The 23509-nt window shown below is 40.0% G+C and overlaps 1 protein-coding gene across 1 annotated transcript; it reads right to left on the bottom strand.

The window, feature by feature from the left end:
* Positions 1-21224: 21224 nt before the first annotated feature.
* Positions 21225-21614, bottom strand: LOC110733169. The gene has a single exon (XM_021913182.1). The coding sequence runs from the start codon at positions 21612-21614 to the stop codon at positions 21225-21227; it is 390 nt and encodes a 129-aa protein (XP_021768874.1).
* Positions 21615-23509: the final 1895 nt, after the last annotated feature.

The raw sequence follows: 23509 nt of genomic DNA, 5'->3' as shown, positions 1-23509 counted from the left end.
AACAAAAATTGACGCCTTTTCTAATTAACATTTGGTCGTAAGCCAGTATCAGGGTCATTATGAAGCTACCCATCCAGTTATGATCAAATAACTTCAGGCGGTAAAAGAAGAGGCTGGGACACTTGAAGAGTTTCATCTAAGTCAAGTGCCCAGGTCTGGCAACATTTAGGCGAATGCCCTGGCCAAATTGGCCTCTTCCGCCTGATGTGACACACCTTGGTCAGTCTTTTAGGAAGTTCTTGAAAAGAGAAGCATATATGAAGAGCCCATTGGAATCCTTGACCGATGCTTTACCTAGACGGATGGCATCCGGGATTACCTTACAGACGGCACGCTCTCGGATTCACTGTAGGAGGCAGCCGTCATGAAGAAAAGAGATGAAAACTTCGAGATGAGAAATGGAGAACTCTTCAAAGTAGGGTTTTTAAAACCTCTTTTGAAGTGTGTTACCCCAGAAAAGGGGAAGGAAGTACTCGAAGAATTACATGCGGGATATTGCGCCTCCCACATAGGCGGCAAATCCTTAGCCGTCAGAGCCAGGCAGCAGGGCTATTTTTGGCCCACCCTTGAGTTAGATGCTAAAGAGATGGTGAAAAAATGCGATAAGTGCCAAAAATTTGGCAAGCTCATTCATCGTCCAGCTACTGACCTGACGGCAATCCACAACCCAGTCTAATTTGCTAACTGGGGTATGGACATTTTAGGTCCTTGCACACCTGCACCAAGCGGAAAAAAATATATTCTAGTGGTTGTGGATTACTTCACCAAGTGAGTGGAGGCGGAGGCGGTAAAAAATATCAAGACAAAGGATGTCATCTCTTTAATATGGAATAACATCATCACCCGGTTTGGGGTACCTATGTCTATGGTGTTCGATAATGGCCCTCAATTTGAAATGCCTCAACTCAGAACTTGGTTGGGAGATCAAGGGATCTGAAATAATTTTGCATCAGTAGGCCGACCCCAAGCAAACGGCCAAGTTGAAGCCTTCAACAAACTCATCTCTAATGGCAGCAAGAAGAAAATTGTAAGAGCCAGTGGCTTATGGGCAAAAGAGTTCATTCATGTTCTATGAGCCGGTGAAACCCGATTTCTCATAGTATACGGTGCTAAAGATGTCTTGCCCATCGAGCATTATGAGCCGACTCTACGAGTCATGCTTTACAATGAAGAGGCAAACTGGGAGGCCATGCGGCTATCATTGGACTCATTCCCGGAACGCAGGGGCAACGCTGCCTTGCAACATGACATTTACCGTTTGAGAGTGCCTATAACAGGAGAGTGCACAAGCGGCCCTTGAAAGTTGGGGACTTTGTGTTACGAAAATTGGAGGCAACCGGTAGGGCCAATGGGCTTGGAAAGCTAACTCCTAATTGGGAAGGCCCCTACTGGATCTATGATGAAGTTAGGAATGGCACCTACCGCCTGAAAACTCCAGATGGCAGATGCCTGCCTAGAACTTGGAATGTAGATAACTTAAAAAAGTAATACTTCTGAGGATTGTTGGCTGATGCCTGCCTAAGCACAAAAAGGCTTATTGGCTATAAAACCGGTCTTTATTAAGACGTGAGGCCTACGGCCGGATGGTTGCTCATTTTACAAAATCGCCTTTTCAAGTATGAAACTTGGCGTCCGGCGACAACCCTCCGGGTGCAATCGTCGCGGAAAGCACTCTATATTTTGCTTTACGTCCACACCTAGACGACAAGGATTGAACGACCTAATTGGTCAACTCATAGCCGTCTGACCAAGATAATCTAAACAACGACTAAGCACGCAAGAAATCGGATGTCCTCATACAATCAACCGGCTATCGATCGAAGTTCCTACTTAGATTATTTATTCCTCAATTGCACAAGTCCCCCTAATGGGATTAATGAGCTTTGTGTAATGGCAATGCAACCATCCCAGACGGTTTTTTACCGCTTGAGTAAGAGGCTGGAAGCGCCTGCTTCAATTGCCGACTGTGCACTTGGTTTAGGGCAATCACCATTGTGATTGATTAGCCTATAAACATCTCATACTTCTTAAAGTATCAAATGTTTCCAAGCCAATCAATCGATTTGAAATGAAACCAACCACACAACCATCCAGGGGCAAGAGCAGCCGAATTACTATATGTCGCACTCTTTTCATAAGTTAGGCAAAATATCAAAAATATCAAGTATATAAGCAAAATTAAAATTCAAACGCAAATGCAAATATGTGCAAAAACCGACTCAGTCGGAATACTTCATAAATAATCGGCACAAAGGCCAAATAATATTGTTCACTGGATATACATCCGGTGAAAACGAAATGAAAGATTGTCCACCCGACTCCATAAAGGTAAAATAACAACATACTCGGCACATAGGCCGGAAAGAAAGATAAATAGCATACTGCCGTAGAAAGAACAGGTGGCTGGCTCAAGGTTGCTTCTCTGGCTAATCTTGACCGGTGGGGAGGGCTCCTTCAATTGTATCAGCCGCATGGGATTGATCGATTGGGACCTCAGTAATTGCATCAGATGTCTTGTGCTGGGAGGTATGATTCTCTTGGCCTTCAGATGGCTCCCCATCATCATCTAAGACTTCATATCCCAATTCAGCTGCCCAGGTCTTGAATGGAGGCGGAGCTGCCTCTCCCAGTACTTGGGCATCATACACCGCAGTGGCGTAGGCATACCGAAGTTTGTAGACCTGGGTAATGGAGACTCCAAGTAATTTTCAGCCGGGCATTAGCGCGCACATTTTCCTCTACCAAGCGGCCTTGCTTCTCGGGTTGACCAGCTCCACCCCCAACTGGGCAACATCAGCCCGGAGCTTTGAGTTCTCTTGATCAGCCTCCTCCAATTCCATGAGATCAGATTGTGCATTTTTCAGTTGTTGCTCAAGGTTATTGGCCTGATTGTTGGCAGCAACATTAGCAGCCGTCAGATTACGGATCAGCTCCTCCTGTTTCAACTATACTATTTTAATCTTTAAATCACACATATAGTTATCATATTCAGCAGAGTTGAGATTTTGAGTGGCCCTCTTTTTGGCATCATTTACCTCTTCTTGATTTTGCCTGAAGGGGCCACATAGCCCATCCACCCTCAGCATTACCTAAAGAGAGAGGGTTAGTCAGAAAGTTTAATACTTAAGAAAATAAAAATGAAAACAAAATGTTAAGTTGAGGTCAACTTAACTCTGCCAGCTGGCCCATTATCTAGTCAAAACCCATTACCTGCAGATAAGGTACGGAGTTCTTCTCAGACCGGGTGAGGGTCCTCACCATCTGTTTGGCAAACCTAGGAAGATCCGATGCGTCGGATGTAACACCTACACCATAAGCAGTACTTGGTGAGAGGGATGCAGCATAGTTGACATTCATTCGTTGCTAGCTGCTAAATGAACCTCCCAAAGGGTCGACCTTAGTGCTGACTCGCATAAAGTCAAGCGACCAAGGAAGTTCAATCCTATTCTTACCTTGGGTTTTAGGCTGGGGTTTTGGGGCATCCTCCTCCCCAGTCGTTGTCGCACCTGCTGTAACATTGGGTGGTCGGCCACCCTTCGATGCCGTAGACGCATCTGGCGCATTCTTTGAGCGCTCTGAGTTTTCACTCAGAATCTTCATGGTTGCCCGAGTTTTGCCTCCGGCCGTAGGACGATTTGGGTTGGCAGAAGAGGTTGATTGGGAAGTATTCTTCTTGGAAGCCTTAGCACCGGGAGTCTTTTCCCACTCGTCACCTAGTCTTTTCAATAGTTTTTAAAATTGAGCAAGGCATAGTTTTGCTAGCACCCTGCAGAGAAAGGAGTCAATAAGATTTCAGTCGGCAAAATGCTGGAGAAAAGGTAAAGTAAAAAGCAAATCAGGCGGTCTTACCCTGCCCTTTTTGGCCTCCTTGGCCTCAGCAGCAACCTTCTTGGCTTGTAGCTGCTCTTTGCGCAGCAACGCAACAGACTTAGCTAGTGTCCTTTCCGGGTCCACCATTTTCCGCTTTTCTTCTACAAGGAGCAAACAAATATTCGCCGGATGAATAGTGGGTCTACCCTTGGTGAACATTGTGCTAAGTCAGCAAGTGGACAGGAATGCTTCATCCTTGAAAAAATCCGGATGGGGGATCCAGTTCTTTAGCATGACTATATGAGTCCCATCCCCTTAGGGCTCACTCGTGGTCTAAAAAAATCTCGGCGCCATTATTTGTTCACGTGGTTTGGAAGAGAGCCGACGGAGGGTACACTTCCGGCCCATTAAATTCGGTTCCCTATTGTACCGGCGTAAGGTCCGGGTTTGACTCAATCTTGGAGAGAAGATCAGATAAAAATTCTCCTTCCAGCCGGTCCATTTGGACACTTTGTCCAAGGACATCAGTTATTGGGGAAGTGTGGTAAGTGTATACAACACCCCATGACTGCCTTGGGCATTGCTCATGTAATGCATGTGAGTAATGGCGGAAAAACTGAGCTCTAAATTTTGAAACTTACAGGCGGCGATGTAGCTCAAGATGTTGGCCCATGAGTTTGGGGTAAGCTGCCAAACACTTATATCATACCGCTAGAGAATTTTCCTAATTCCCCTATAAAGAGGGAAGCGGATGCCGGCTGCAATCACCGCCTCGTAGCATACGAAGTAATTGTCGGCATTCTCTATTCCATCAACCTAGCCCATTATCGAATCCCCATCCGGGACCTCAATTATCCACCCCTTTCCAAAGGGGTGCTTCTCTTTAAAATACTAAAAGCCGCTCTGTAACAGGGCGATGTCACCTGGTAGCATCCTAGTCTTTTTGGGGTCTGGGAACGTTGAAGCTTTAGCCGTCTGCTGATAGTCAGCTGCAAAATTATCTAGCCAGATGTTTCTTCCCCCTATCTTTTGACGGCCTTGTTGCCGCCTACCTCCTCCCCTGATCCATGAGAGGAGGCAGCCTCTTCACCGCCTACCTCCCTCACGCTTGAACTATTTGAGGAAGAGGGAGACTCATCAGCGGAACCACTCCTCTTCTCCATTCCTCTTGTTCCCCATCCGAAACAAGCTAATCCGCGGGCACTTCCCTAGTGCATCGGCTTCTTAGATTAATAGGCGTTTATTTAACTCTAGCCATTGTTTCCTGCACAGACATAGACACGGAGGAATTTGGGGATGAGCACAGCAATTTCGACAGTCCAGAAAAGGCACCCCCTGTTCTAGATTCAACCGTACTGGGAAATTCGCTGAATGTCCTAGGCAGTGCCGAGTGTGTGGATTGAGAGTCTGTTTTTATTTTAAAAGAATATGTATACAGACGAAACAAGAATGTACACAGATGAAGAAGAAGAGAAAAGTTGAAAGTGGGTACAAGCGGTTACCTTACTTTGATTCTGAATTTTCTCAAAACTACAACAGACGATGACCGGGTGTTGTAAATGAGCACGTGGAAATCTTGAAAAATCTAATGCAGACGGGATCAGAGAATCTCTCACTAGAATCTCACTTTCTCTCTCTCTAAAATTTCTCAAGAGATTGTAAATGAGGGGAGAGAAGGGGGGTAAAACCCTTTTTATAGAGGGGCAAAACGGGGGCATCCCCGTCACACCCCAAAAGGTGAATAACTGTTATTACTGTTCACCACTCACAGGGGGACGTGTGTCACAGGAGTCACGTGGCCCGCCACGTCACTCCTGTGAGGGGAAAATGTTTAAGGTAAAAATACCCTAGACGCGTTGACCAATGAGAGAGGCCTACATGTCGAGCTCTAGCGGGCCACCATAGGCCACTCACCAGCTGACACGTGACAACCTTAGAGAATAATCACAATTGCGGCGCAGCCCATAAAACCTAGGTCAGAGTGACCTAGGGAAGGGAGCTTTCCCCAATGACCCTATAAATAGGGAGATATTCCCCCCAAATTGGAAACACATACAATCATTTATTACATCCATTTTCTCTCTCATCAGAGAAAACCTGATTTGGGAATCCGAGAAGATCCCACTTAAATTTCCACACTTTTTCCTTTCATTCAAGTTCTAACTTGATCATCGGAGGCAGAGCTCCTACCACCCAAAGTGTCCGTTGTTTTTGCAGGTAAAACTCAGCCGGACCAGAATTTGTGACGTAACTCTCTCGAGGAACAAAAACACGCAAAACAACTACCATTGGCGCAACCTTCATCTCCACCAGCCAACAAGTCTTCAACTTTCTCAAATGCTTTGTCCGTAACTTTCTCAAAAGCTTTGTCCGTAACTTTCTCAACCTCGAGGCTCTCAATCTCCTTTTTAAGCACTTCTTCTGGGGGTTTGTCCCCTAATGCCTCTGACTCGAAGGAAACACGCGTTTTCGGAACTTCAATTGATGATGTTAACCGGGAAATGACATATTCAATGCTTGACTAATTTGTATTCTCTCCCTCCTCCATTAGTAAAACCTCGGGGAGTTTCCCTTCTTGCTTCTTGTCATCGTTCTTCCCCTTCTATTTTTTCCTTGAGGATTTCTCCTCGGTTTCCCCAGTGTTTTTCTCCTTCACACTCTTTAATTTTTTCTTTGTTTGTTCTTCATCAACTCCAACCCCAACTCCACTGTTTTCATACAGTGTCCTCTTTCTCACCTTCCCTCTTGTTTCAGCCACTTTTTCTTGAATTTCCTTAACATTTTGTTCAACCTTGTCTTCTTCACTTTGTTCATTTGCCTCCTTCATGGCCTTCTTCCCCTTGCCTTTTTTTTATTTTTTTTTCTTCCTCACTTTCATCATTATCTGCAAAATCATCTACACCGGTATCATCCTCATCTTCGTAATCACTTTCACTTTCCCTTTCTGCATTTTTTCCTTTCTCCCTACCTTTCTTTTTCAACTTCTGTTCCTCAACAGTTTCTTCGCTTGCCTCGTGCAAATCTGGTATATAACTCCCGAACAACCTCCACATTTGATTTGTGGCTTAACCCCATTTAATCTTATCCTAAATTAAGTGAAAACCCTTCTCGACGATCTATTGAAATTGTGGTGGATCCTTTCCAGCAATTTGGGTTTTTTCCCTGTCGATCACCCCCATTAACTGCATTGCACACAAAAATTAGTGTACATTATAAACAAACATAATATAAATAAACATGTTATAAACAAACATATCAGCACTTACTTTACTTGTCTTGTAGCCTTCCTTCAAACCGCTGATTAAGTCATGTAATTCTTCATGTTCGCATCACTCCAGTCACTAATCCTAGGTAAATCATACTTCCAAATGTTATACAGTCCATCTCTAGGGGAAAACTCACAAAATATTGCCTGCATCAAGAATAACAACCAAACTTTGATTTTAGGTTTACACAAGAGATCTTTTGAAATGCAGTACATAGGTAATCACCAAAACATATTATGGCACTACATGATATCAGTGAGTACATGCTATACTAGGATTTAAAATAATTATGTTAATGGTAATCAATAAAGTCATCAAGTATCATTACCTAAAATTGTAAATACAAGACATTATATCTATATATACTTTGGTAATCATCAACTACAACATAAGTGTGTACACAACAAACATTTTATACATTGCACAAGTAATCCTCAAAACAAATTAAGTTAATACATGCACATAGAGAATCCATGATAGAGTAAGAATTACAAACATTGTGTTACTAGTAATCAAATAAATGTATCATTTGTCATTACCTAAAACATAAAATACATTACTCTAAACCTTAATATTTACTTTGGTAACAACAACTACAAAATCAGTGTGTAACCAAAGAATATATTATGTAGGGCATAGGTAAGCACCAAATATATATTATGTCAATACATTTATACAGATATTAGATGATTTAGTACAATTTATAGCAAAATATGCTTTAAGTAATCAATAGATTTATCATTTGTCTTTACCTAACATATAAAATACAGGACAATACACCTATATTTACTATTGTAATATTTAACTACAACATTTGACCTAACCTAATCAAATTAACAATTTATAAAGCCTAAACCTACACTAAACTAGTTAGTGACAAGTAAAGGGTCGATCCACTAGGGAAGCACGCTAATTCAACATCAAATATCACTAATGCAAGAGTGAAAAGGGGATTGTTTTGTTGGTTTTGTTGAGTAGAACACTAAAACTATAAGCAAACAAGAAAATGATGATTAAAATCAATAGAAAATGACGCTAGGGGTTTGGGGGTTTCAAACATTATTAGAAAGAGGGGAACAATGATAGTTATCATGATGAACATGCCAAAGAAAACAAGGTTCTACCTAAACAATTCATTCTCATGCAATAGTCTAGGCAAATCGATGAAAGAAGTCTATGCTAATTATGATCATTCTCATGCATCCTATTAGACACAAGCAAATCAAGAGAATAAAGAAGCACAATACATGAAACTCCATTTTAACAACTCATTCTCATGCAACCATTAAAATAGAGGTGATCTTAATCTAGTTCAAATCATTTTCATGCATTTAAACTAGAAGGCAATCAAATAAAGTGCAACTATAATCTCAAGCCATAAAAAATCATGTCTTTTATCAATTTAAGGCATGTAATCAATCCAACATTCATCATTCATCCATCATTAAATACATATCTTCCACCCCCTTCCCCTAACTAAGAGTTTAGCCTTGAGAAGGGAGATTAAACATAATATCAAAACTAGAAATAAACACAAGAAACTCAAAACAAAACATGATTGAAATATATGAAATCAATAATAACTAGATAAACTAATAAGATAGACAAAAATAAGTAACAATAAAACAAATAAATAATATTAAAGGAAAGGAGAAGAGATTACTAAAGAAAGGATTGAAGAAAGATGAAAACTTGGATACTTGCTTGTTTGATGGATGATTAAAGCTTGAGCAAAGTTGAATACAATAAAGGAAGCTTGAAATAACAATCTATTTTCTCTCTTTAGATTAGGCTAATGTTCTATGGAATTAGTACTAAGTGGCTTTCTATTACAAAGAATTCCATCTATATATATGTGGCTCCACCCAAAAGAATGAGACTTGGACAACAAGGCGTAAATAAATCGTAAACCCAGTCGTGCGCGCCCGCACAGATGATTTGCGCGCCCGCACACAATGTTTGTGCGCCCTCTCAGCGTAGTGCGCGGCCGCAACTTTGAGGGTATGGGGAAAATGAGCGCGCCCGCATATTAGTCCTGCGCCCCCGCGCATCAGGTGTGTGCACTCGCACACAAGTCGCGCATAAGGTCGTGCAAACTCTCTGGTTTGGCTCTGTTTCTTCAGTCTGGATGTGCGGGTTCTGACAGGGCTTTGCGCCCACACAGCCTCACATGTGCGCCCGCACAGAAGCCGCACATTACCCCGCGCACAACAAATAGCTTGGCTTCTTGATATCCTCTTTCTTTCGGCACATAATACCTACAAAACCAAAGCATGGAAATAAAAATAAAAACAAAGCGAGAAGACTAAGAGAAGGGAAGATAAGGGAGAAAAGGAAAGAGGAAGCAAAACTAAGTAAAAATGCTTAGAAAAAGGGCCAAACAAGCGCAAATGAGGGGCAAATCCTTAGAGAAAAAGGATAAAAGAGTGGCATAAATGCCACTCATCAAAATCCCCCACACTTGCCTCTTGCTTGTCCTCAAGCAAGGAAAACCAGAACTAAAAGACAAACACAACAAACATAACATGACAAGGTTTTCGCAAAACCAATCAAATCTCAAGGTAATGGAATGCTCAATTTGGTCTCATTTGCAAATAAATGCACCAAAGAATACTTATCTTTCTCAATTTAAGGAGGGAAAGCACGTTCCAAGATGCTCAAGGTTAAAAAAGACAAACGTAAGCTAAGTGTAGAGAACTAATGATTACATTCTCCGCCCTAGCCCCAACCAAGACGGTTCGCATTCTCTCCACTAGCTTCAATTCATCCCCTAGCTAGCATCTCATGGTTCCTCGAGGGAACCGGAAAAAGAAAATTTTATGTGGAGTCATAAAGTCATCCCGACATCTCAACTATGCATACTCTCTCCATAGGGTTGAAATCTATCTCCCTCCACCGTTCTTTGACCACGCCCCTCTAGAATCCAAGGGTCTTAAGTAGGGTTGTAATGTCATGGCTAGGGGTTATAGTTGGGAAACAATTTGAAAATTTTGGTGGCAATTCCTAAGTGAAGCGTAAAAGTGGCCATCTCTCAAGAACATCCTAAGAATTGAACCTATTCTTCAAACTTACAACCTTTCGAAACAAACCTGCCACATTACTTCAATCTTTTTCATTTTTTTTTCTATTTTTTTTTTGTTTGAAGAAAGATGCTTGGTTTTCATGAGTTTCAAGTCCTTTCAACTTTCTTGCCAAGCCTTTTTGTGTACTCTTTTCATGAATATCCTTCCATAACCTTATTTGAATCAAATTACACAACTTTCTTGCTCAATTTCAACATTATCAAACTCGAACCTCACAAGCTAGTGCTTCACTAACTATAAGGGTTGGTAGGATATACGCCAATAGGTTTGTAATATGGCTAAGTCAAGAAAGGGTAAATAAGGCTCAAATTGGTTAGCAAGAGGGTGAATGTAAAAATGAAAACCAAATTTGTAAAAAAACACAAAGAAAACAAAGAAAAATGAGAAGAAATGCCCTCTTCCTCCTCTAGAGTTATATGGTCACGATCTTGGGAGCTATACGCCAACACAAAGATAAAGACATGGATAATTGAGGAACCTAAGTGCCGCTCACAAGAATGATGAAGGCTAGAACAAATGACGCTCACACGGGATAAGAAATATAGCAAATACTAGCCAAGGGAATCCTATCCACCATAGAGAGCAACACCATCTTACCACTTTCGCGTGAACTAGGGATTCAAACGTCCTCAAAAGTTCTAAACTGGGCTACCTTAGCTTGCAATGTGTTTAACTCAACCCAAAGCATTCTCAAACCGTGCAAACCCTCATTAATTAAGAAGATAAGCATTTAAAGACACATCGAGGCAAACCAATCCAAAAGAGTGAGCAAATTACACATCAAAAATCATTTCAAATTGTCATAATTATGCTTGTAACACAAAAAGGGAAAAAAAAAAAGAAAGAGGAAGAAATCAAAAAGGTTCACATACGAGGCATATAATTCAATTAAATCCCAATCAACATACAAGTGATCGTTCGATAACAACATCAACGATCCCAGGTTCCATAGAACCAAAAGCAAAAATCCTCGAACCATTCAACTTCCTAAGCTAAACCTAAGCTAAAAACCCAAGGAAAAAGAAAATAAAATAGAGGAAAGGTCTCACCAAATGCCGCTTTAAATGAAGACAAGATAAATTATGCAATCTCACCGAGGGGTGATTGAATTGCCTCTTGACTTCCATTATCTCCATATCCAAGCTTCAAAAGTAAGCCAAAATGAAAGAAACGAATGAGATGAAACAAAAATAAAATAAAAAGTTAAAAATCAAAGAAAGAAACTAAGAATTTAAACAAAAAGAAGAAATAGAAATAAAATAAAATAAACTAAAAGAAATTTGGATTAAGGGAAGTTTGGACTATCAGGAGTTTAACGGGGGGCTGACCTCACCCCTATCCACGGCTGCACCATAAAGAGCATGGGTTTGCAAAAACATACCCTGCTGGTTCTCCATTATGCTTTCCATGCAAAGTTGCATGCTCATCATTTGTTGCTCAAGGCTACTCATACCTTGATGATGTTGCTGATGATGTTGTTGTTGTTATTGTTGTTGCTTCTGTTGCTGTTGTTACTGTTGCTGTTGTTGTTATTGTTGCTGTTGTTGTTGTTGTTGTTGTTGTTGCTGTTGTTGATGTTGTTGTTGTTGTTGTTGTTGTTGTTGCTGTTGTTGATGTTGTTGTTGTTGTTGTTGTTGTTGTTGTTGTTGTTGCTGTTGTTGTTGTTGTTGGTCGACTTCCATATTCCTTAAGCCACCTAGAGCGGTGGGTAGCACACCATTATCTCTCGAAATCTTCCATACATTCCTTGCATTCTGCTTCAGAGATGTACGGCTGGGTTATGGCAAGATGCAATGGTGCTCTCTATCAACTATCCGGTCATGAAAATTATTGGCATCTGAAGTTCCTTGGAGGAACCCCGACCTTCTCATCTGCTGAATGTCGATGAATAGATATTTGTCGGCCCCCACTTGAGTACACGAGGGTAAGAAGCGTTCATAGTTGATTTTCTTCGCAATCCTGGTAATCATCCCACCGAGGGCAATTTCTCCTGTCTTGTGGCCCGACTTGATTGCCTTGCAGCACAAGACGAACCAATACCCCATATTGAGCCACCCTTTTAATTCCTCCCTAGTGGCTACCCACAAAGTAAATAGCTCCTCATGAGAAAGCTTGCTCAAATCCTGCTTGCTAAACACCGCAAACCCCAGAATGCGGTGTAGAATACGGAGCACAGGGTGGATAATATGGGTGGCCACCGAATACCAGGTGTTGAATTTTTCATAGTCGGTAATCGTTTGCCACCATCTAAATGCATCGTACTCAGGGAACAAGCTCAACAAAGGGGCAAGGAGATCCGCCTCGGGGTTCAAATCCAACAAAACATTAAGATCAATAAGAGTCATAGAGTGCCGGTTGTTGAACAATTGAAAGGAAATCTGGAAGTCGTTCCCAAGAGGCTCTTTTTCAAAAGAGGCCAAGAATCCGAAAGTTGGCTCCTTATAAGTTCGGTATTGATGTTTGATGAACTTGCTCATCCCCAAGTTATCAAGGAGCGACCTTATATCGTCGTCAATCCCTAAAGCTCTCATGGAGCGTTGATCAAAGTGTCGGGAGGGATTTAACTTTCGGCCGTGAAGGTCGTTGAAGAACGTAGCATAGACCTTGTTCGAAAATCTCAATCTAGGGGGAACATTAGGTCCTTAAGCTTGAATTTGTTGGGTACTTGGTTCTTCAACCGTTAACCTGGGCTCCTTTCTGCTCTTTCTTTTGCTCATTATGTTCAACCAATACAAAGAACCCAACCAAAAGGAGAACTACCTTTGAATTTAACCAACAATTGGAAAACAACAACAACAACTCAAGTCTCAACAATCTGCAAAAGGGTAAGTGCTAACAACTAACCATACAAATATAACGCCCAAGACAACAAGAATCAACAACAAAGCAGTCAATCAAATCACATTATGATAGCAAGCAATTCTCATGAAATTAGTTGCATTATCAACAATTCAAACACCATATTTCTCAACTTAGTTTCATGAAAATGGCTTCTAAATTAATTGTATGAACAACAATGTCCCCAAAATCACCAAATTTTACACTAACAAAAAACAAATCCGTCACAAAGAAAACCAAAATTACATGCAGATCACTCAAGCTAATTCATGTTTAATAACTAAAAATTTTGCATAAAAAATTAAAATTAAGTAATAAAATAGCAAAATTTAGAGTTATACCACCTTGTAGAAGCTTGAACACCACCAAGAGCCTCCAAGAACACCACCTTCAATGAAGCTTGCAAACCATGAAAATGGGGGATTTTTGGGTATTTTGGAGAGAGAAATGTAGTAGTTTATAGGTACTACGCAGCGGAAAAACATGAATCATATTCAATCTATTACCAATCCCAAGAATCACATGCATAACACACAAGACACATAATCATACCTTTGATGCGTGAATTCCACGAAGCTATTCGACAGGCAAATCAGGGAGGGAATAGAGCCCCAGGCGTTGCTCCTCTACTTAGTCCACGAGATTCGAACGAGCCGTCCACCAATACTAGATTAGTCGAGTGATTTAGGAGAACCGCGATCACCACCTTTATGGACAACTGACCACCGCACGAACCACCACCACCACGACACATCACCGGCGCCTAAGAGGAGAGAGCCGTGTGAGAGAGAGGACTTTGAGAGGGTTGGGTTTCGTGTTTGCTAATTAGGGTTTGATCATACTAATAAGTTAATTGCTTACTTTCTGCAAACCTAGGCACCTAGTCTATTTATAATCTCATTATATTTAGACTAGGTCACGAAGCCCAAAACTTCCTTGTCCACTCCATATGGCGGCCACCTAGAGTGATGAGGCCCATTATGGGCCTCGTCCTCTAATGCTCGATATAGCGCCTTTGTGTGACCTTATAGGATTCGTCCAATTGGGCTTTGGCCTATTTTACTAGTCCAAAGATCGTTAGTACCTCTAGCTATGGCAAAACGACGACCCAAATGTACGAACTTAATTATCTTAATAATTTGATCAATTTATATATCTAGTAATTGCACACGACGAAGACATAACTCCTTCAGTCTCCCACTTGTCTGAGACAAGGGTGCAATATTCAAATTCCTTAAGTCAATATATGTGTCGATTTGATAATATGATTGCATCACATGTCGAGATCATATTAATCTACAAATTGTTTCTTGAAATCTGAGTTAGAATTACAAAACCAAATGATTACTGTGTAATGCATTTGAATGCGGCCACGTATTTTCTGAATTCTCCCTCTTCAAGCGGCCATGACACATTTCCTAATTTAATAGGTAGACTCTATCCAATCTTGTGGTAACATGACTCCCACTCAACTTCTGAAATAACCGGGAAACGCCCTTTATAATCTCCAGTTACGGCTAGACGTTTGAGTGTACCACAGTCACAACATCCATTGAATGAAATCAATGTTCCACTCATGTCAAAGGAATCCACTAATATATGCGGAAGCTCTATACTTGAACTTCAAAGTAGGTCAATAGTTCAATCATGCATCATTCATGCATATCCAAGTGATTGACCGAGCATCACTATGCCCTTATAGCCCATGAAACTGCGCTATCCAATCAATCTTACATGCTAGTTCATTTATTGAAATCATTTATGTCCACTTTAATGATCTAGAACTAGGAACTTTAAATAATGTATGAATTTTGTTCACCTGTGGGGTTTCAATTCACCAAGTCATCAACCTGATGAGCCCATCAATTCATAATTATTTTGGACATTTTATTTAATTTCCAAAACCATAATTAAATAAGAGAAATAATAATTTCTACTTTAAACATAATTCTGCAAATTGATGCATTTCTCATGTAATATGTTTTCTCAAAACATATACAACTTAAATTACATAACTTGCTTCAATCCTATGACTTTAATATGACTCTCATATCTTAGTCCATGGAAGGGGTTTAGTGATTGCTCACTCATAATAAAACTTTGCAGAACACGACCTTCCGCTGGTCAATGATCTCATAATTGAGGTGATATCTTATATCCTTTTGTTTTGATTGTGATGTGACTCTGGCTCCTTTGTTCTGGGCAAAGGTGACCTGTTAGTAACATGACATTTTAATCCGAACTTCCTTTGTAACTATCTCACTATAGTTTAATACACATATTCTGACATTGGGTATGCAACATTGCTCTGCTTTAAACTCTTCAAGCTCACTGTTCTTTTCCATCAAGACACAAACATGCATTTAGATCACCATCTAAAATCATCTTGCCTGTTTGGAAAACTTGCATTCGTGTAACCTTTTGACAACTTGCTGAAATTACCATTTAACATAATAGCTAGAAGAATTCCTTTAGTGCTTCTCAAGTACTCAAGGATTTGTTCTTGGTAATTCTCCGTATGCTTATTCTGAATTTGCCTGAAACCTGCTACAAATGCACAAGTCATATGCAACATCTTGCTTTGTACATTTCATGGCACATATAATGAACCTTTTGCAAAAGAATAAGGTACACTATCCATACAATTCAACTATATTAGCTTTTGAAGGCACTGAGTTTTACTGAGTGTATTACCATGAAACATGGGGAGATATCCTATCTTAGAGTCTTGCTTCATGAACTTGTCAAGATCCTTATCAATATAAGTCTCTTGATTAATTTTAATCATTCTTCAAGATCACTTCATGGATCTTAATTCCCAATATGTACTCAACATCTCCTAAGTCTATCATATTAAAACAATCTTTCTAACCACTGCTTGACTTATTTAAGCATTGATATATCATTTCATATGAACTGTATGTCAACTACAAACTAGACTAAAAGACCAATTGCTCCCACTAAACTTCTTGTCTCTACAAGAATTCTTCCGTTCTACTAAGGAAATCAAACTGTTTGATTGCCTAATCAAAACAAATGTTCCAACTCCCTGATGCTTACTTCAATCCATAAAATGAATTTCTGAAGTTTGCAAAACTTTCTAGGAATTTCTTGATTTCAAACTCTTAGGATGTATCATATACATTCTCACCATGAATAACATTTCATGAAGGCGATTTTGATATCCATAACTAGAATAATCCGAATAGGCTTACCCAACAAATAGGTTTGACCCTATTTGTAAGAATATTATGGACTAACACATTTTTACAAACATGGAGTCTATACTGGATTTCATGGCTTTAAGCCATTTCCTTAGTTGGCATTTATCCAAAGCTTTCTTGTAGGCCATGGATTCTAAGCGTTCTAATAAGAAAATTTTAGAATCCACCTTTTCTCAGAATTTCAACAAACAGTTTGTTTTGATCCCAAGTAACCTACGATAGGTATGAGCGACAATAGAATTATTCTCTTCAACTCTTTGAAGCCTTTCATTCTTGTGGAACGATAGAAGCCTCGCTAGTTGAATTAGCTTGCTTCGGCACATGTTTTATTAAATTAGCTGATTTCATATGCCTTCGTCTCTGATGTAGTGTTATCCACATCCATTAGTTGCTCGTCTCGAATATCATCGAGATCTAACTTTACTCCCACATGGCTTTGTTGGAAGACATTCTTTCTATAAAGACACTATCGCGAGCAACAAACACTTTGTTTCTACGCGATTGTAGGAATAATACCTCTTAGTTTCCATGAGAAGACTCATAAAGAACTACATTTATGATTTAGGGTGCATTATGTCTTCTTTGTAAAAATTTTACATCAATTTCATAACCCTTAATCCTATTTAGAAAAGATAACTTTTGGAACATTTCCAAATCATAATTCTTATGACATCTTTTCTACTGCTTTGGTTAAGTTTCTTGTTTAGTATATTCACAATTGTTGTTGTTCTAATGCATATCCTCAAAACGATATTTGTAAATCATTAAATCTTGGATCGAACAATGGCAAGCAAAGTTTGATTCCTTCTTCATAAACATACATTTTAATTGTAATGTTTCTGGATTGTGAATTAATTCAACAATTCCCTTTAGATGATCATTCCTTTTTGAGTTAAATATTTATCACAACAATCATATTGTGGTGTTAATTTCTTATCTCAAACTGATTTTACATTTAATTTTGGAATTTTGAACTTTTCAATTGTTCCAAGTTTTAATTTATTAAGTAATATCGATATATTTACTTAAATCGTTAGTAAAAGCGATGAAATAGTTAAATCTCTTTGCTAATTTTGAACTTATTGATTCACATACATCATATGTATGAGTACCAAAAGGTCATTTTAGCTTCTTTTACCCTTTCTACTAAAAGGCAACTTGGTCATCTTAACTTTTATCAAGCATGACTTTTAATTCTCAAGTGAATCATAATCATATAAGAATAAGAGTCCATCCATTACTTAGGATGTGCAAATGGTTAGTGTGACCTAACTTTACTTGTTATAAGTAAGTGTTCTTTAAATCATCTAAATTTATTTTTGTGATCTACTTATATCAATTTCATTAAACAAAATTAACTCACATCTAGCAAAATGAAAACAATTTATTACCTTGGTCATGGATCAACACTTGTCCAAGCCAAGTAAACCAAATTCAGTATTCAAAACAAGAAAACCGAAATATTGTCTCATCAAAACTGGAAATTGTTCTAAAATCATGATAAACTAATCAAAAATTTAAAACTATGAAGCTATCTCTGGCCACTCAAACACTTCTAGTGCACCTTCAAGCTCCATTTCCATGCTAGCTTCACTTGTTTGCAGTTCCTGCGCAACATCCCTATGTTAAGCACTGCAACTTGGTATCTCATACCTAAGTGAAAGTTAAAATGTTTATAACATTATACCTGAGGTTGATGCTCCATTCTTCTTGAGGAAGTCATGGTATTTCTGGCAATTTCGCTTCCAATGCCACTTCTTCTTGCAGTAAAAGCATTCACTTTCACTAGCAGCCTTGGGCTTTGGAGTCGTCTTAGGCTTTTCAGGAGCCTTGGCAACTTGCTTGCCCTTGCTCTTAGCACTAGCCTTTTGCCCCTTCTTCTTGAACCCCTTTCCCTTTTGAATCATAAGAACTTCCTTATTAGGTTCCTTAGGGATTTATTTCTCACCACTAACCAGAATTGCATGCAATTAATTCATAGTCTTTGCAGTGGCAGTCATGTTAAAATTCATGATAAACTGGTTGAAACTTTCTGGTAGTGAATGAAGAATGATGTTTGTTGCCAAATCATCACTAAATGGGTGCCCCAGTTTTTCTATACTTTGAATTAGGCCGATCATTTTGAAAACACGATCATGAACTATGGCTCCCTTCTCCATCCTACAATCCATAATCTCACGATGGAGCTCATACCTTTCAACTCTAGCTTGTTTCTTAAACAAAGCTTTGAGTTCTTGCATAATTGAATAGGCATCCTGGTCCTCAAAACGCTTTTGAAGACTAGGCTCCATGGTAGCAATCATTAAGCAAGTTATAGGTATAGCTCTGTCATGAGCTTCCTTGTGCTTCTTGATCTCTGCTGTAGTTGGATTTTCTGGCAGAGGTCCTGGTAATGGGGTATAAATGATATCCTCTTTACCCTCAGATTTCAGAACAAGTCTTATCATTCTTTCCTAAGTGGAAAAGTTCTCCCCTGTCAACCTATCCTTCTCATGGAATGGTCGAAGGTTGTTAACGTTGTTATGATTGTTATTACGGCTACCCATCTATGTCAAAATAAGGCAAAGTTTAATAATTATGTTTAATTTAAAATTAAAGTACCATAAACGCATTCATTTGGTAACTTTAAAACACTTTATTTAATAATTAGTTGATCCAAATTGAATTTAAGTGATTCCAAGATCCTTTATTTGTGCAATAATTGACCGGACTGAGGCCCTACCATCAACCATTACATTTTCAAGGTGAGTAAAATCTTTACTGATTACAACTCTTGTAACTCTTGGTTGAATAATTAATCATCACAAGGCAGCAGCAACCAGCAGCATAGGTAGCCACGGCAGCAGCATGCAACGCTTGCACAGCTACTGCCTCATCCACCAAGATCGCCGCCCTCCCCTTCCCCTCCCTCTTGGACCGCCACCTGGTCGGCAGCCGCCGTGGCTGCGCCACCCAGCCGCGGTTGTCGGCCACCTAAAACAGTTTTTTTTTTTTTTTGTGTTTTAATTTAATTTAAATAACACTTATTAAAATTAAATTAAATCAGTCCAAAAGATTAAAATTAAATCATATTCAATTTCAAAATTAGGGTTCTTCATAAAATTAATCTCAATTTAATTCTAACTTTTAAAATTAAATTGATGATCATACACAATACACTTTTATGCATAAATCAATCTGATTAAAATTGTGAATCATAAAATAAATCGAATTAAATCAAAATCAAGCACAAAAATCATATTTTAGGGCTAGGATTTTCGAAAAATTCGAAATTTTAGGGTTAAGGTGTTCGAAATTTCGAACAATTTAGGGCCAAATTTCGATCTCTTCATGGCTATTTTGAGCATAATTAAATCACATTTAATCGATTCCAAAAGTTTAATCACATTAAATATAATAATTGAACCATAATTAAATTAATTTATCCCTCTTAATTGATTATAATATTAACGTGGACATTAAATAATCGTATTATTATGATCAAGCGCGTTCATGCAAGAGGCTAACTGATACCACTGTAGGAGTTTATAGGTACTACGCAGCGAAAAAACATGAATCATATTTAATCTAGTACCAATCCCAAGAATCACATGCATAACACACAAGACACATAATCATACCTTTGACGCGTGAATTCCATGAAGCTATTCGACAGGCAAATCAGGGAGAGAATAGAGCCCCAAGCGTTGCTCCTCTACTTAGTCCACGAGATTCAAACGAGCCGCCCACCAATACTAGATTGGTCGAGTGATTGAGGAGAACCGCGATCACCACCTTTATGGACAACCGACCACAGCACGAACCACCACCACCACGACACACCACCGGCGCCTAGGAGGAGAGATCCTTGTGAGAGAGAGGAATTTGAGAGGGTTGGGTTTCATGTTTGTTAATCAGGGTTTGATCACACTGATCTGTTAATTGCTTACTTTCTGCAAACCTAGGCACCTAGTCTATTTATAATCTCATTATATTTAGACTAGGGCACGAAGCCCAAAACATCCTTGTCCACTCCATATGGCCGGCCACTTAGAGTGATGAGGCCCATGATGGGCCTCGTCCTCTAATGCTCGATCTAGCCCCTTTGTGTGACCTTATAGGATCCGTCCAATTGGGATTTGGGCTATTTTACTAGTCCAAAGATCGTTAGTACCTCTAGCTATGGCAAAACGACGACCCAAATGTACGAACTTAATTATCTCCATAATTTGATCCATTTATATATCTAGTAATTTCACACAACGAAGACATAACTCCTTCAAAAAAGTGGTGGATTTGTGAGTAGAGTGAAAGTTTTTGATGGATTTGAAAGAAAATCAATGGAATTTGTGAAAAATGGGTGAAATTTGAAGGTTAGGGTTTGGGTTTGTGAGGATAGAGAAGAGAGCATGAAAATGGGGTTTCGAAAATATGAGAATGAAATCGGGAAGAAGAGGTTTAAAACCCGGTTTTCCTGCTCTGCTCGCTGGCACAGGAGATCTGCGCGCCCGCACAATTGAGCTGCGCGCCCGCACAGAGGTCGCGCACTAGGTCGCGCAAACTCCCTGTCTCGAACCTCAACTTTTGATAAAATTTGTGCGGGTTATGACAGTGAACGCGCGCCCGCGCAGAAACCATGCGCGCCCGCACAGATGGTGCACTGGAAGTCGTGCAAACTTTCTACCTCGAGCTTCAATTTGAGAGTAAATCTGTGCGGCATCTGACACTGCCTGCGCGCCTGCACAGGTCACACAGCGCGCCCGCACAGATGGCGCGCACAGGGTCGCACAGAGTAGTTTTGATTTATCCTCACATCTTCGAAATAGAAAATCCTTGCTCCTTCATCATCCAAACACCTATTAACCAAAAAGGTGAAAAAAATAATCAAATTCAAATTCAAAAAGGAGAAAGTGAAATCGGAATATTCCAAAAAAAAAAAAGTTTAGAAAGGAGTTAGAAACTTGGGTTGCCTCCCAAGAAGCGCTTCTTTATGAGGTCACTAGCTTGACCGTGAGAAAAATTCTTCAAGTGGGAGGCTTGGGATCTAAAGGATCAAGCAATATACATTCGATGATACCAACTTCTTCCTTGCAAAAGTAATGCTTTAGACAATGACTATTAACCATGAACTTGTTACCATCCGCATCTAACTCAAAGGAGCCATAAGGAGTAGTCTTTGAAATCACAAAAGGACCCGACCACTTTGACTTGAGTTTACCCGGAAACAGACGAAGCCTTGAGTTGAAAAGCAAAACCTTGTCTCCATCCTTAAAGTGCTTGTTTCGAATATGTTGGTCATGCCACTTTTTGGTCTTCTCCTTATATAACCATGAGCTCTCATAAGCATCATCTCTAAGCTCTTCAAGTTCATTGATCTTAATCAATATCTTCTCACCGGCCAATGATAATTCCATATTGAGCTCTTTGATGGCCCACCAAGCCTTGTACTCTAACTCAACCGACAAGTGATAAGCCTTTCCATAGACCAATTGGAGTCTTGTACGCCATCCTTAGAGCCCATAGCGTGTCATCAAGTTTGAGAGACCGATCTTTCCTTGATTTGTTCACCATCCTTTCAAGAAGATTTTTGATTTCAAGATTCGAGACCTCCACTTGTCCTTGAGTTTGAGGGTGGTAAGGTAATCCAACCTTGTGATGAACGCCATATCTCTTGAGATGAGCCTCAAATTGCTTTTTGGCGAAATGGGAGCCTCCATCACTAATTAGCACCCTCGGAACTCCAAACCTAGGAAAGATGATCTTCTTTAGGAGCTTAAGCACAACCTTGTGATCATTGGTAGGTGAGGGTATGGCTTCAATCCATTTTGTCACATAATCGACCGCTACCAAGATATATAGATTCCCACAAGAAGAAACGAAAGGTCCCATGAAATCTACCCCCAAACATCAAAGGGTTCCACTTCTAGAATACTTTATTGGGGCATTTTGTCCCTCTTGGTAATTCCTCCGCTCCTTTGACAACTATCACATTGCGCAACGAATTGGTGGGCGTCTCTATGCATTGTCGGCCACCACAATAAGGATTGAGAGATTTTTGCCACTGTTTTGTCAACACCACCATGGCCTCCACATGGTAGTGAGTGGCAATGCTCAAGAACACCTTGAATTTCATGACCTGGAACGCACTTCCGATAAAGGCCATCTCCACATTGCTTGAATAAGTATGGGTCATTCCAAAAGTATCTTCTCACCTCCTTGAAAAACTTCTTCTTTTGTTGAGAAGAGTACTCCAGGGGAACGATTCCACACGCAAGATAGTTGGCTATATCCGCGTACCAAGGGGTAGAAGTTGACACCAAAGCCATGAGAGCCTCGAATCCTATCTCATCATTAATCGGTACATCCTCCTTGTTCTCAAATGGTAGCCTAGACAAATGATCCACTACATAGTTCTCCGCTCCCTACTTATCCCTCATTTCCATGTGAAAGTCTTGGAGAGAGAGAACCCAACGGATCAAGCGAGGCTTTGCTTCTTTCTTGGACATGAGATACCGCACCGCGATGTGATCCGTGTACACGATAACTTTTGAACATATGAGATAGGACCGAAACTTATCCAATGCAAACACTACCGCCAACATCTCTTTCTCCGTTGTTGTGTAATTCCTTTGAGCCTCATCTAGAGTCCGACTTGCGTAGTAGATGACACATGATTTTCCTTGTTTCTTTTGACCAAGAACGACACCTACTGCAAAGTCACTAGCATCGCACATTAGCTCAAAAGGCAAGCTCTAATCCGGAGCTTGCACAACGGGAGAAGAAATGAGAGCTTCCTTGAGCTTACAAAACGCCTCAAGGCAAGCCTCATTAAAGTAAAAAACAACCTCTTTTTTGAGTAATTCGGTCAAGGGTTTGGCGATTGAAGAAAAATCTTTGATAAACCTCCGGTAAAAACCGGCATGCCCAAGAAAAGTCAGTACCCCCGTGATGGAAGTAGGAGGGGGCAACTTTTTAATCACCGAAACCTTGGCCGGGTCTATTTCAATGCCAATTTTTAAAACCTTATGGTCGAGGACAATGCCCTCCTCAACCATAAAATGAAACTTTTCCCAATTTAAAACCAAACTCGTCTCTTGACACCTTTTCAAAACTTTTTCAAGGTTAAAAAGACAAGTGTCAAAAGACGAGCCACCAACACTAAAATCATCCAGGAAAACCTCAATTTCTTTTTCAAGCATCTCAGAGAAAATGGAAATCATGCATCTTTGAAAAGTAGAGGGAGCATTGCATAATCCGAACGACATTCTCCGGTATGCAAATGTCCCATATGGACATGTGAAAGTAGTTT

Source organism: Chenopodium quinoa, unplaced genomic scaffold (genome assembly GCF_001683475.1).
Source record: "Chenopodium quinoa cultivar QQ74 unplaced genomic scaffold, ASM168347v1, whole genome shotgun sequence".
Classification (NCBI taxonomy): domain Eukaryota; kingdom Viridiplantae; phylum Streptophyta; class Magnoliopsida; order Caryophyllales; family Amaranthaceae; genus Chenopodium; species Chenopodium quinoa.
Note: the sequence above shows the minus strand (reverse complement) of the source record. Positions and strands in the feature narration are given on the sequence as shown.